Source organism: Ceratotherium simum, chromosome 19, assembly GCF_057802395.1.
Source record: "Ceratotherium simum simum isolate JZ-2026a chromosome 19, ASM5780239v1, whole genome shotgun sequence".
NCBI classification, from domain to species: Eukaryota; Metazoa; Chordata; class Mammalia; order Perissodactyla; family Rhinocerotidae; genus Ceratotherium; species Ceratotherium simum.
The window spans coordinates 55,527,348-55,542,788 of record NC_141918.1 but is presented as its reverse complement, the minus strand read 5'-3'; the positions used below and the strand labels follow the sequence as shown (position 1 = coordinate 55,542,788).

General features: G+C 38.6%; 1 protein-coding gene across 2 annotated transcripts in view; it reads left to right on the top strand.

The window, feature by feature from the left end:
* Nucleotides 1-15,441, top strand: part of MAP3K5 (mitogen-activated protein kinase kinase kinase 5) — a 191,914-nt gene that overhangs the window by 81,318 nt on the left and 95,155 nt on the right. For both annotated transcript variants that reach the window (XM_087444167.1, XM_087444166.1), the window contains one exon: nt 1,231-1,401. In XM_087444167.1, the coding sequence (XP_087300293.1) occupies nt 1,231-1,401 (171 nt within the window). The remainder of the gene's footprint in view (nt 1-1,230; nt 1,402-15,441) is intronic.

Here is a 15,441-nt window from a genome sequence, read left to right as displayed (position 1 = left end):
ATTTGGCGCAGTGAGGTGAGACCTCCAGAGCTTACCTGCTCCAGCGGGTTTTCAGATAAACCCTTTTTGAAAGATGGACTGGACTAGGTTCTATTTGGAAATGAAAAATGAAGTCCATGGAGCCTCTTATAGTTTTCTTTGTCTGTGTTTCATCTTTACCTTTCCTAAAGTAGAATATAATGAATCGATGGGCATGTTTGTACGGAGCGTTATTCTAAGCTCAAGGTATTTAGGACAAAGGAAAAAAGGAATTTCATGGACAGAAAGATTTAAAGAAGTATCTGAGAACAGAAATAACTCTTTTTTTATAACAGCTTTTTTGAAACATAATTCATATACCATACAGTTCACCCATTTAAGTTGTACAATTCAATGCTTTTTAATATATTAACAGAGTTGTGTGACCATCAACATAATAATTTTAGAACACTTTCATCACCCCAAAAAGAAACCCCCTACCCATTAGCAGTCACCCTCCCCTCTCCCTCCAAATCCCCCGGACCTTGGTAGCCGCTAGTCTACTTTTGGTCTCTGTGGATTTGCCTATTCTGGACATTTCATATAAATGGAATCACACAATATATAGTCTTTTGTGACTGGCTTTTTTCATGTAGCATAATGTTTTCAAGGTCCAAGAAATAACTCTCATAAGAATTTTTACCTGGTTTTGAGAATAGTCTATACATACTTACTGTTTTAAACTGAGCTACGTAAAGCAGCTTTGGTACGTAATTGGTCACAAATGGAAATTAGGCTCTTGGCTTAAAGTTGGTTTGTTGGTATTGTCTGTGAATTACTTTGCTGGGTGTTTTGGAGTGGAAGCCATTGAAATCCAAAGTCAAGATTTTGTCCCCGTTTGGATTTGTTGATTCTGCCCCATTCTATCTGGGCCACAGACCGAATTCCTAACCTCACTCCACTGGCTTGAACCTGCATGTAAACTGAGGGAAATCGGAAAGATATGGATGAATAAGTACAAATCCATCACCATTACCAGAAAAGCAGTTCAGAGGAGATCCTTGTTAGACCCAGCAGACGGGCAATAGGATAAAAAAATAAAAAGGCAGGACAGATGTTTACAGAGGACTCTCAACATCTAATTGTTGTTTTTATCCTGCCAAACTTCACCATTGTGAATCATTACATTAAATGGAGTTTTATAAAGCTGCTTGGCTTCTCTTGCTTCTGTCATCTGTATTGACACAATGACGTTTTCATCCCCTACCCCAGGAGAAATCTCCCTGGAGACAGAGCAAAGGCTCTTGACATCATGATTCCGCTGGTGCAAAGTGAAGGGCAGGTTGCTTCAGATATGTACTGCCTCGTTGGTCGGATCTATAAAGACATGTTTTTGGACTCCAATTTCATGGACACTGAAAGTAGAGACCGTGGAGTTTCTTGGTGAGTGTACAGGATAAGACACTTGATAAATCCATGACATAAAAATTCTTTGCAAATGAGAGTTAAATTACTGTTAATATCCTTTAGAGTATGTGTTCTAGAGTAAATCTTAGAATTTATAGCTTTAGTGAACAATTTTGATGAAATTCATTTAATATGGCAAAGTTGGGAAAAATTGGATGAAAAGATAATTTTAAAAAGATATATTAAATATAACATATAATATAATAACAAAATATAATTTTGTGGAAAATTTATAAAAGTTTATAGAAAGACATGAAAGAAGACCTGAATGAATGGAAAAATATACTACGTTTGTAGATGAGAAGGACTGATATCTTAAAGATGTTAATTCTCCCCAGCAGGGCTTTCCGTGTAATATGACAAATTGATTCTAAAATTTATTTGAAAAAATAAAGGGCCAAGAAGAGGCAAAATAATTTTGGAGAACAAGGGGTGGAGGGACTTGCTCTACCAGATAACAAGACTCGCTATAAGATGCAGTAGTTAAGACATTGCAGTATGAGTGTAGGCATAGCCAAATAAAACATGGGCACAGAAGAGAGAGCCCAGGACAGACTGAGGTATGCATGAGACTAGATTTCTGACACGGTACGCTTTGTGAACCAGAGTGGAAAGGATGACTCTTCAGGAATGGTACTGGGAAAATTTGTTTATATGCTTGTAAAAATAAAATAAAATTGGATCCCTACTTTAAGCCATGCATGAAAAATCCAAGTGAATTGAAGACCAAATATTTTTAAAAATTACTTTAGAAAAAATACTTTTAGAATATACAAACTGTATTTATGACTTTGGGATAGGAAAGAATTTCTTAAACGAGGCTTAAAAATATCATAAACCGTAACAAGAAAAGAATTGGGAAACTGGATTGCATTAAAATTTGCTTTTGCTCATCAAGGTTCTGGCTTTTGGAAATGACAGAGTAGGTTCTATTGCTCTGATCCTCCTGCCAGTAACAATTATAAACATTGGAAAAACACTTTAAAAAAAGTTTGACAGCACTAAAGAGTGACTAAAAGTAGTCAGAAACTGGAAAGGTTTTGATCTTTGGATGAAGGGTACCATATTGGGTAAGATCCACATTTAAATGGCTTTTCCCTGGGGGGGCACGCCCTGTTCTGCAGGGCAGAAGGCAGAGAGAATGCAAGAAGAAAATGCCAGTCTTATTGGCTGGAGGAGTCAGTTTGAGGCTGCCAGGATGCCTGGAAGTTGAGTGGGATACCGCCTAAATGAAGGAGCCACAGAGAGAGGCCCAAAATCTGTGTATACAATCCCCTTCAGTTCATGGCTGACCCCTGACATGTACATGTGTGGGATAAAACTCAGAGGACCCCAGATGGAAAACAGCAGCTGAAAGGCAGAAGAGCTGAGCAGGGATTTCAGCAGCTGCTGCATACAGGAAGGACAGTTTAGAGTGTGAACCTCACCGAGTTACAGGGGCTTGATAAACAGTTTGAACTTTCCACTGAAACTCCATAAGGGCGAAGCCTTAGGAATAAAAAACTACATCCCAGGACTAAGGACTAAAATTAAGAGCCAAACCAAAACAGAGCCACCCTAATAAAACCTGAAACCAAGCCTCCACATGATCAAGGTGAACCACCAATAATTTATTTGCCAATTTTAACAAAATTCAGTACTCTTAAGGGGAGGATAACAGAATCCAAACTCTCAACAAGAGATCATCCAAAATGTCTAGTATACCATCAGAAGATACTAGATTTGTAGAGAAATAGGAAAGTGTGATCCATAATTTAAAAAATCAGTCAATAGAAATAGACCCACAGACAACACAGATTTTGGAATTATCAGAAAAGAACATTAAAATGACAGTGATAAATACGTTGCAGAGACTACTTAGATATGTTAGAGATGGATATTATGGGTGAAAATATGAATTATAGAAGATATATGTAAATTGGAAAAAAACCAGATGGAAATTTTAGAACTGAAAAATAGAATATCTGAAGTCAAAATGTCATCACTTGGAATTATAGGACACAATACAAGAAAGGATCAATAGACTGGAAAACAGGTTATTAGAAATCATTCAAATGGAAGCAGAGGGGAAAAAAAGATTGAGAAAGAAGTGAATAGTTTCAGTGACTGTGGAATAGCACTGTGCGGTCTAACATACTATTAGTAGGAGTCTGAGAAGGAGAGAAGAGAGATGATATAGCAGGGAAAATATCTGAAGAATTAGTGGCCAAATAGTATCCAAATCTGATCAAACAAATAAACAACAACCACCCACAGATTTACGAAGCTGGGCAAAAGCCAAGCAGGATAAATACAAAGAAGACCATCCCTCAGCACTTGTAGTAAAATTGCTGAAAAAATTAAAGAAAATGTCATAAATGCAGCCTATGAGAAAAGATACATATATACAGGGGAAAGTGTCTGCTGACTTCTCATTAGAAGGATGCCAAAAGACAATGGAATAGCATTGTCTTTAAAGAGCTTAGAGAAGAGAACAGTCAACCAAGAACTCTATATCCAGTGATAGTCTGTCAGAAATGAGGATGAAATAAAGACATTTCTAGATTAAAAAAAGGGGGGGGGGAGATAATTTGTTGCCAGCGGAGCTTTACTATAAGAAGCGTTCAAGGAAGATCTTTAGGTTGAAGGGAGGTGATACCAGGTGGAAACTTGAATCTGTAGGAGAGAATGTAGAGCCCTGGAGATGGTAAATATATGTGGAAAAATAAAAGATATCATCAACAAAGTAAAAAAATAAACCACAGACAGGGAGCAATGCCTGTGACCAATATAGGGTTTGTATTCAGTGTGTAAAATAGCTCCTAAAAATATTTAAGAAAAAAGATTAAAAATGGGCATAGGATATGAACAGATCATTTACAAAAGAAGAATGACAAATGGCTAATAAAGACATTTTAGAAACATATAAAAAGATGCTTTACCTGCAAGCTATAACAGTGATAATACCATTTTACACTATTCAGATTAACAAAAATTTATGTGTCTGACAACATCAATTGTTGGCAAGGATGTTAGAGAAATGAAGTCCTAATCTTCTCCTGCTTGTGGCAGAAGTTTTTATGACCACTTAAAGATTTTGGCATTTTCAAGGATCTAGCCTGCCCTGGATCCAGCAGATCTACTCCTGCTTGTATATCCCAGAGAAATTCTTGAAGTTTCTCTACATACAAGTTTCAACTTAAAAAAAATCTTTTAAAAAGTTGAGCAAAATACGCAAATGGCAGAAGGATACATAGAGTACGATATCGTTTATAGAGGCTTTAGAAGTGATCATACACGTCTAGTGAAAGTACAGATGCGTGAACGTGCGTCAGAAATTCCTGGTTTGGTACAGTGGTTACCAGTGGGGAAGAGCGAGTGGAGAGGCATCATGGAGCGATTCACGTGCAGCCACAAGAATATTTAAAACATTTCATTTCTCAAGCTGAGTGGTGGGAATGTGAGACTGTTGCTTATATTATTCTTTTCTACTTCTTAGTATTCCTGAAACATTCCTTAAATATTCCCTGATTTAAAAAAAAAATTAAAGGCGATTGACTTAGTTCAGGAGTTCTCCAATGATAGCCGTAAAATTTTTTAAATTGTGAAACAGAAGTTTTAACTTTTCAAAATCTTTTATCATTTTAGCAGTTTAGTGGGGCACTGAAATTGGGTCAGTGGGTTATCACCAGGGAGGAAAATTTGGGGACAGTGATTCCAGGATCCTCACGCAAAGCTCGGGTTTGGACTTTTAAAGCTGTACTGTAAACTTTTACTACAATTCAGAGAGTTTTACCATTTCCTCTTAACCAAGTTTTTTTCCACTGTTACGATAGTGGAATATAAAGATTCGGCCTTTTTATTACCAGAAAATTCTTAATTGTAAGAGAATGAGAATCTGACGTTTGGGAGTGTGATGCCAGTCTACAAGCTTTGATATGTGGTAGTGGTAATGAAATGCACAGATAATCTTTAAAAGCCTGGTTTTCGTGGTCCATGAATTCAAATGGAAAACATCTCCTGTAAAGTTAGTGTGCATCATGCATAGGAATAAAATATGTACAAGTGTTTCCCCATTTGAGAAGCAAACAATTTAGACTACTGAGAGCTTTCAAGGTCACATAAAGTTCAGTTAAGGAACAGCGTTTTCTGGTTGTGTTTTTGTTTTAACTTTCTGTATTTCCAGATTCTGGGTCCTTTTTTATGGTTTCCGGTTAGCTGAGGAACATTAATGTCTCAAAAGAGCTTTGTGCTCAAGGTCTTCAGGTCACATTGAGGATGTCAGAATTTTTATGATTTCATTTGAAGCTGTCCGTGAATTTTCTAGGAAGAACAGAGAGGCTGTTTTCATGGGAGGGTCCTCACGAGTTGATCTTGTGTGGGTTACTCATGATTTATTTAGTAATAGAAGAATGCCCCATTTACTGTAGATTTCCTGTCCATAACCTGCCATTATTGTCATTATATCCATTTGTCCTAAGGTCACTAAGAAGGTCCCCCTGCATTTTAAACTGAATGATCTTTTATGCACTCACACTGTGAAGCTGCTTTGATATTGCTTAGTGTTTAGATCCAGCCCTCGCATTCCTGCCAACACACCCATTCATGTTGGTGCCTAGGCATGTTGCCAACCTCCCTTCTGTGAGAGCTGAGCAGTAAGAGCTCCTTGTCGAGGGGCAGACACAGAGGGCGTCACTGAGGTTGCTGGACATCTGGCCGCACTTACCCCTGGTTACACATTTCCTGAGTCACCGTCCCAAAGGGATGTTTCAGCTGACCATTTTTGAGCTGTAATCCTCTGAGTCTTCACTGTCAAATGCCAGTGCTGGGATAAGGCGTGGCAGGTAGGCAGTCCCACAGGCTTCTTCCCATGGACACACTTTCCATGGGCTGAATCATTTGAATCAAATGGACAGTGATCTACTGACATGGCAGGTTTAATGATAAGAGTTTCAACTCAGCAGAACAGGCCAAGCAGTTGTGGTTACAACGGCTCATAGAATGCCTCCTTGCAGTTCCCTTTGTAACATCTCTCACGAGTTCAGTGTTCCTGCTCGTCCTACGGGGAGGAAGGTGTACCCTCCACTGAACACCGTGCTGCACCAGGGTACCCTGTACTTCCAGGGAGACCCCTTGATGCGGGGCGTTTTCTGGGCCGTTTTCTTGAGGGTTCAAGATGCTAAAATGGAAAATAAGAAAAATGTTTATGGTTTAGAGTTTTTAAGTTTGCAGAGTTGTGATATGTCTTGAGAACAAACGTTGGTTGTTGAATCTTATCTGGGACAGAGGGTGAGTGGTTTGAATGAACACATGCTGCTGATTAAAGTATAAAAAAAGAGTAATTCTCTAACATTTGTTGTTTTTCATCGTCACTTCCTTAGTTATTTTTGATCATTGAAACTCGTGCGGATGGCTAAAATAATGCTGTTTTTTCTGTATTTAAATTTCAATAATCCAAGTTAAGGTGTGATCTTAGGTAATTAAACTGAGTTTAACTTATAGTTATTGAAAGGTTGTACTTTTTATCATAGCTGTTCAGTATAAAGTTAAGTTAGAGAAAGCAGCGATGGCACCGTCGCAGGTGCAGGTGAGCTTGTGGATAAAGAGCAGGTGAGAGAGTGAAGCTGGGAGGACATCCAGCATTCAAAATATGAAATGTTGTGATCCAAGAGCCTAGACTGAGGCCTAAGAAAAGACCACAGAGCTTCTCAAGTGAGAGACTTAACTGGAATGACCCAAGGAAATATTGTGGACCATGGCTTGGAGGGCCATGGAGGTTCATTGCCAAGACTATCTCCACAATTTTTTTTAACCTAATCTAAAAAAGAAATAACCACGAAGTAGTTATGCTGAATTCACATGCAGCGGGACTGACTTAGGACATTTTGTTACTTGCGGTGTTTGTTCAGTAGGTGAGAATAATAGTCCCTTACACCATTGCGTTCACGCAGGTGTTTGTGTGTGTCATTACTGTTGGAGGCTCACAAGCATCTCGTCAAGGTGGCCCTGATGTTTTTCTTCCCATTTCACAGCTGAGGCCATGGAAACTCAAAGAACTTGAGTGAATTTCTTGATGTTCTGTGAGTAATAAACTTTCAGATCTAATTTTTTCAGATCCAGTGTTGTTTTCACTGCATCCTAGGCTCTCTTGCCTGGAATTTCCAGGAACAGACATTTCTAGGAATGTCCTGTTCCGTTGAAGGGGCGTGGACTTTTGGGAGACCGAAATGAGATAAATGTTGACTTACTACTTGGAAACAGTGTAATCTTAGCCAAATTACTTAACCTTTAGGAAATTCTGTTTTTTTACTGAAAAAATAAGAGTAATACCTACCTAAATGAGTTAGAATGCTCTTAGCATCCTATAAGTACCAGAATACCTTATACCATTAAACTTAAACAATAAGAAAATGTATCTTCTACAACATGAAGTCCAGAAGTTGGGTCTGGGTCTGGCGTAGGTTGAATTGGCAGCTTCAAAAGGTGGACCCAGGTCTGTTCCCTCCTTATTGTTGTGGGTGGCTCTGCCCTCACGCTGGCCTTCTTAGGGTCCCAAGGTGGCTGTGGCCATTTCAGGCATCAATGCAGCTTAGCTACACCAAGGCCTGGAGAGGAAAGGAGGCCGTCTTTTTCTGTATCTTTTCTTAGGACTGGAAAAACATGCTCACAGAAACCCACCCCAGACTTTTCTTACATTTCTTTATGTTTCTAGTGTTTCGTCTTGAGCCCAGTACCACGCAGATCACTGGTAAGGAGGATGGGATTATGACAACTGGTATAGACTGTCCTCTTCAGGAGGAATGAATGCTCCGTGGTGAGGATTAAATGAAGCAGCAGATATTAAAGCCCTGGAATTTAGTAACCACTGGTGTTATATCCTTAGTATATAATATGTGAAAATATTTTGTATTTCTGTATATATTGTTATATTTATCCATGTTCAAAATGGACATTGACTAGATTAAATTCCCCCTTTCCTAAAATATTCCTAAGAGTTTCTTTCTCTTATTTCTGGATCTAGCTGAACATTTTAGGTAATAAGGAGAAAGTTACAGAGTCTGTATGCTTTTTATCCAGGCGTTATTTGAATTTCATACAGCATGGCTGTCATGGGGTCACGTGGGATAGGCAGTGGTTGCTTGAACTCATAGTTGGTTTTAGAGATGATGAGATTCTCACCCTTGAGGGGAGATAGGAAGTCATTTTCAGAGCTTTGAAAGGAAATTAGGTGCCTGTCCTGTACGAGTGTAATCGTGTCTCTCCTGTTGTGATGCCAAAGAAGATCCATAGCCAGGAAATCAGAAGCATTAAGTCTGTTTTTAGCATTAGTATGTTCATTTTTCCATAGTAACTTGGGAAAGAACAAACAGCCTTGCCTTATCAACTGATTTTCTTTTACGTCAGTGACATGCTATTCAAACAGTAATGTGTGCCTAATAGCGATTTGATTTTTACATTAGTAATGGGGTTGGCTTTACTTTGGAAGAGTTATGTAACAAAGCAATCAACATACAAATAAAGACCAATGTCTGTTTTCCATTTACTAGCCTTTTTTTCTTTTCCTTGGCTTCCAGATATCCTCTCTGTGTTATCTCTGTTTCCACTACCCTCCTTACCTGCCCCACCGCCCCCAGAGTTTTATCTCACCATCATTCCATTGATGTCATTTTTGTTTAGTCCTTTACTGTATCTTCCAAATTTTGGATGATTTTTAGTTTTAGAACACCTGAGAGTTCTTAGTAACTCAGCGTGATGCCCACCTCATTGGTGTCCAGATATAGATGGCTCCTGAGCGACCAGCAGTTGCAGGATGACCTGAGACCTGGGGAAAACACACAGTGTGCCCTCGGTTGCTTTGTGAACAAGCGCCTGGCACACGATCTCATGCCTCGACCTTGATTTAATACCGCATTTAGCAGATGAGAGATTGGATGAAGCTCTGTTACGACACCACCAAGTCTAAGTCCAAGAATGACAGTATTTAATATGTCACTGTGGAGCCTTCCTAATTGTGGCTGACAAGTACTGAGCAGCTGAGGAGAGAAGCTAAGGCTTACTTGATGTAACCCAGGTGGTCAGCAGATGAGTGAGGGAACTAGATGTATGCCAGGCGTTATGCTGCAAAGGCAGGAGAATATGGACGAACAGGGGCGATTTCACTCTGTGAACAGAGCGGTCATTTCCAGGCCTGGTGGAACGTCAGAAGTGCTTGGGGAGTTTTTCAACAACTCGGAGTCCTTTGCCACTGGAGATTCTGCTTCATGGATCCGTGTTAGTGAATAGATTAAGCATAACTGATAACATGGCTGTTCCCTTTGATTAAATGTTTAGATGTTCCCCGTGTTTTGCTGTGACTCCCTTCCTCTTAAGTCTTTACTGTTCTTCATATCCTTAAAGATTAAGTTTAAACCTCTGGCCCCACCTCTGCCTCCTCTTCAGAGCTTTCCCAAGTGTGTCTCCTCTCATCTTCCCAGCCTTCTCAGGATATGGGTTTTGCGTTTTAATTTGAGAGAATGGGCAGCTAGTAGAAAGACAAGTGTAGATTGGTCATAAACACATGAAAACTGTTCACTCTCAGGAGCAATCGGGGAAGTGCACGTTAAAATCCTGAGCTGGGCTTTCTTGTTATCAGTTGGCAAAGATGAAAAGAGATGAGAATACTTCATTTTGGCATGTGTGCAGTGTAAAAGTCTCTCTTCTGCACTGCTCTCGGGAATGTGAATTCTGGAAAGCAATTTGGCATTATGCATCAAGAGCCTTGAGATAATTCATGTGCTTAAATCCAGCTATGTCCTTTGGAACCTATCCTAAAGAAATAGGAGACATGGAAACAAGGATATGTTTACAACAACGTTCACTACACTGAACTTTATGGTAACAAAAAATTGGAAGAAATTTAAATGTCCAACAGTAGGGAAAATGTTAAATGAAGGATAACATCCCTGTGCGATGGAATATCATTCATTCGGAATTGTTGGGGGGGGTTGGCATTTGGTGGTAAAAATAGGCAAGACGTAAAACTTACCATTTTAACCATTTTTAAGTGTGCACTTCAGTGGCATTAAGCACATTCACATTACTATGTTACCACCACCACTATCCATCCACAACTCTTCTCATCTTGCAAAACTCAGACTCCATTCTCATTAAACAACTTCCCATTCTCCCCTCCTCCCAGCCCCTGGCAACCACCATTCTACTTTCTGTCTCTCTGAATTTGACTATTTTAGAGATTTCATGTAAGTGGAATCCTATGGTGTTTGTCTTTTATGTGGCTGGCTTATTTCACTTAGCATGATGTTCTCAAGGTTCATCCATGTTGTAATGTGTCAGAATTTCCTTTTTAAGGCTGAGTCATATTCCATTGTAAGTATACACCACATTTTGTTTATCCATTCATCCATTGATGGACACTTGGGTTGTTTCCACCTTTTGGCTGTTGTGAATAGTGCTGCTGTGAACATGGGTGTACGAATATCTGTTTGAGTTCCCTGCTTTCGGTTCTTTTAGGCATACACACAGAAGAAAATTGTGGTTTAAAAAAAATATTTAATAGTGACATGCATCCTGATATCACAATCAAAATTAAAAAACAGATTATAAATATAGCATGATTCTCTTTTTTTGGAAAAAATTTGGGTATAGTAAAGGGACTGTAAGAAGATGGTTAGAATTTGGGGTTCTTTTATTTTCTTCCTGACTTTTCTATTATAATAAGGATTATATACAAATAAGTAGTTTGAATTGAAGAGAGCATTTCTCTCCATCTCCAGATCAAATCAACAGAGTGATTTGGCACCAGTTTTCTTCTCATGCTGTCCTGCTTTGCCTCTGAGTTACGTTATGAGTGATAATTTCAGAAATATTCCTAGAGATGTCAAGAACCATGAAATTCTAATTTAATTACTTGTATGTCTCTAGAAAGAATCACAGCTTTTCTGTCACAAACAAGGAAGGGTGACAACTCAATAGAAAGAACTTGATGGGAGCTCAGTTTCTTCTTTAATGGAAAGTAGATGCTCTTTAGGAATAATTCCAGAATATTTCCTTTATTCTTGACTTTGTTGAAAGTCTCAGTGCAGATGCAAAAAGTGAACTAAGTCTTTATTAAAAAGACTTCATCACTCTCTCCATAATCAAGTACTTGCCTCTTTTAGAACTGGCTTGTAATTAGGTGACAAATACAATCTAATAATAAGGCAGCCCTTGAACTAAAATCTATTGCTTTGAAGGCTTGAACGAGCAGTCTGCATCTTTTTAATGTAATAATGAACTGAAGAATACAAGTTATTTACCCTCTTTCAACAAATATTTTGTAGTAAAATAGAAAAAGATCAAAAATAGTGGAAATAACTTCATACAGTGACTCAAATATAGTCACTAGAATTCTCTTAAGATGTGAATGTCTGGTTCTGTCCTTAAAATTTATTTCCTTCATGAAGTCCTCTTTCACTTAGCTTCACTCACCTCTAATCATTTTATTTCTCTATCTTTATGGATAGTTTTCACTATTTATCATTGTTGATAGATTTCTTTATGTAAGGACTAACATACTGTTCATTTTCACTCATCCTCTTGATAGGTAAACTGTGCAGTTTTCAGTGGCATAAAACTTCTTCTTTGGTGCATTTTTATGGGCACATTCAGCAATGTTGCCATATCAGTCTTTTACAAGTATTAGCCTTTAGTCTAATAAGATCAACTATATTTGTGACAAACACCTTTCTTTCCAAGAATTTATCAATACCTATTTCTCTTGTATAGAAAATACAAACTTTATCCTGAATGTAAAAGAGTTCTCTCTGCTTCTATTCCTATTGTTACTTTTCCTTTTTCACCCAACTCCCTTTCACAAAAAAACAAAAACAAAAAAACCAGAAAATATTGAAAAAGGACTTTAAAAAAAAAAGCATTTTTAACACATCCCAAAGGGTAGGCAGAGGGATACAGAGAAGAGGGCTCAGGCCTTGGAATCCAGCAGAACTGGGTAAGTTCTCGCTCGACCGCTTGTAAACTGCATGACTTCATGTTTCTATGCTTCAATTTCCTGGTCAATAAACGTGAGAAAATCTTCTCACTTTAAAGAGTTGTCGGAATCAGAAATATTAATCCTGAAGTGTCAGGTACCATGCCTTACACCTGGTAGGTGCTCAGCAATCAGAGGCTGCTACTATTGTTGTCTCTGTTACTATTTGGAGTTAATCACAGCTTTCTTTGGTAGAGAATGTCATCTATGCTGTATGTATTATTGTCAGAAATATGCTGTCCCTGTTCATAGGAAGATTATGTATTCCCATCCCATGGCACCAGGTTTGGGTGTTTCTTGATCGATGCTCATTATCAGCAGAAGTTGAAGAGCTGGTTGTGGGTGAGCCACGTGTGCTTTTCCGTGGCCATTTCCCAGAGAAGGGTGCTCCTTCAGGCTGAGGCCCAGAGGGAAAACAACGTGGAGCAGAGCCAAACCAACTGACGCAGAAACATGGCATGAACAGGCATTGCAGGCCGCTGGAGCTCACTCACCCTAAAATGATGGATACGTCGTCATCTTCAGCTAGCATGGATAGTTTCATTACTTTAACATCTGTACGTATTTTTATCAAGTTTGAATCTTAAATACAGTAAAATGATAAAATATATATGGAAAATTAGCACCAAGGAACGAGAGAATACAAATATGCCAATAATAAGGATCAACACGCTTGGTATAACTGAGCTTCAAGCCAATAAACTTTTTAGTAGTAGTGTGAAAAAAGATCATATACCACTTTTTCAGAGGAAGCTAAACTGTCCCTAACAATAAATTAAAGGAATTTCTCATGTAAGACCCTATGTAGGCAACAGTGAAAACTGTATAAACAATATCCTCGATATTTTTGTTAGGTAGTGAATGCCAGTAACATTAAAATGTAATGTGGTGAAGGTGATACGCAGTCACCAATTAACGTGGCCCAAGGATGTTGCTTTCTGGTGATACGGCTTTACCAAGGTCAGCATTTAGAGTCCTGAAAGAAGTGAAGAGACTCTTTGTATTTTATGTGAACTGCTGTATTTATCACTTGTCTCAGCCCAGTTCTTGGGAAGAAGTAGATACGTTCTTTCTTTGTTCAGCAGGTATTTCATAATCAACGTCTCAGGCGTCCTGGAGATTCAGGCCCTGGAGATTCAGTGGTCAACAGGACTGATGTGGTCCCTGCTATCATGGAGCTTACGTTCTGTTGGGGAAGACAGATGACAAGATTTCAGTTAGTTATCAACTCTGTAATAGAAATAGAACTATTCAGAGTTTCCATTTTTTTCCTTGTCATGCTAATATGTGATTTTCAGGAAATTTTTCCATTTCCCCTAAGTTACCATATTTGTTGGCATAAAGTTGTTCCGAGTATCTTTTTACTTTCTTTTTAAAGCTAATAGGACCTATGCTGATGTCCCCCTTTTGTTCCTGATAGTGTAGCTTAACCGTAATTTGTATTCTCTCTCTCTCTCTCATGAGCAGTCTGCTGATTAGGAGTTTATCAGTTTTGCTAATCTTCTCACAGAACTAACTTCTGGCACTGCCGATTTTCTTAATTGCATATCTGCTTTCTATTTCATTATTTCTGCTCTTTCCTTTATTGGAGCCTTTCCTCTATTCTGTTTGAGGATAATATGCTGTTATTTTTCTAGATGGAAGGTTAAAACATAGATTTTTCAACCTTGCTCTTTTTCCAACATATTCATTTAAAGGTATAAATTGTTCTGCATCCCAGAAGTTTTGATATATTGAGCTTTCATATTATTCAGCTCAGATACCTTTTAGTTTTCAGTGTGACTTCTTTGACCCCTAGGTTATTCAGATCGCCCAATATCCCAACATATCTTTCCTTATTGTTCTCTAGTTAGTTCTGTTGTGGTTCGAGAACACCCTCTGCGTTATTTCGGTTCTTTGAAATGTGTTGAGAAGTGCTTTATGGCCCAGGACCTGGTCCACAGCTGTGGGGTGTGGTGTTCCACCCAAGTCAGTCAGATGCACTTCCGTATCCTCACTGATGGTTTTTCTCTGCCTGTTTGATCATCACCGAGAGAAGTGTTTTAAAATCTCCAGCTATGAATGTAGATTTCTTTATCTATTTTTTTTATTTTTGTCAGTTTTTGCTTTATATGTTTTGAAGCCATGTTTATGAAGCCTCTTTATGTCTTGTAATAATTTTTACCTTAAAGTTAGTTTTGTCTGATATTAATATATAATAACAGATTTATTTTGGTTAGTGTTTGAGTGATACATCTTTGTGCATAATTTTTCTTTCAATCTACTTATGTCCTTAGATTTAAAGTGTGTCCCTTTCATTTTTTATTTTTTTATTTTTTTGGTGAGGAAGATTGGCCCTGAGCTAACATCTGTTGCCAATCTTCCTCTTTTTTTGCTTGAGGAAGAGTGTCGCTGAGTTAACATCTGTGCCAATCTTTCTCTATGTTTTGTATGTGGGATGCCACCACAGCGTAGCTTGATGAGCAGTGCATAGGTCCATGCCCGGGATCCAAACCTAGGAACCCTGGGTCACCAAAGCAGAGCGTGCAAACTTAACCACTGTGACACCAGGCCAGCCCCAAGTATGTCCCTGTTAAATGCATATAGTTTCGTCTTTTTCTTTTTCTTTTCTTTCCCTCTTTGTTCCCTTCCCTCCTTCCTTCCGTTTTTGTGGGTTTTTTTCTTTGCTGAGGAAGATTTGCTCTGAGCTAACATCTATTGCCAATTTTCCTCTTTTTGAATTTGAGCCACCGCCACAGCATGGCCACTGACAAGTGGCGTAGGTCTGCACCCCGGAACCAAACCTGGGCAGCCGAGGCAGAGTGTGCCAAACTTAACCACTAGGCCACCAGGGCTGGCCTGTTGTTCTTAAATCTAATGTGATAGATCTCTTTTATGCAGAGCGTTGAGGTCATTTCCATTTAATGTGGTAACGGATCATTGTAGTTATGTCTACCATCTTGCTGTTTGTTTTCCCTTTGTTTCATGTTCTTTCACCCTCAATTTCCCCCTATTTTGTATTAATTTAGTAT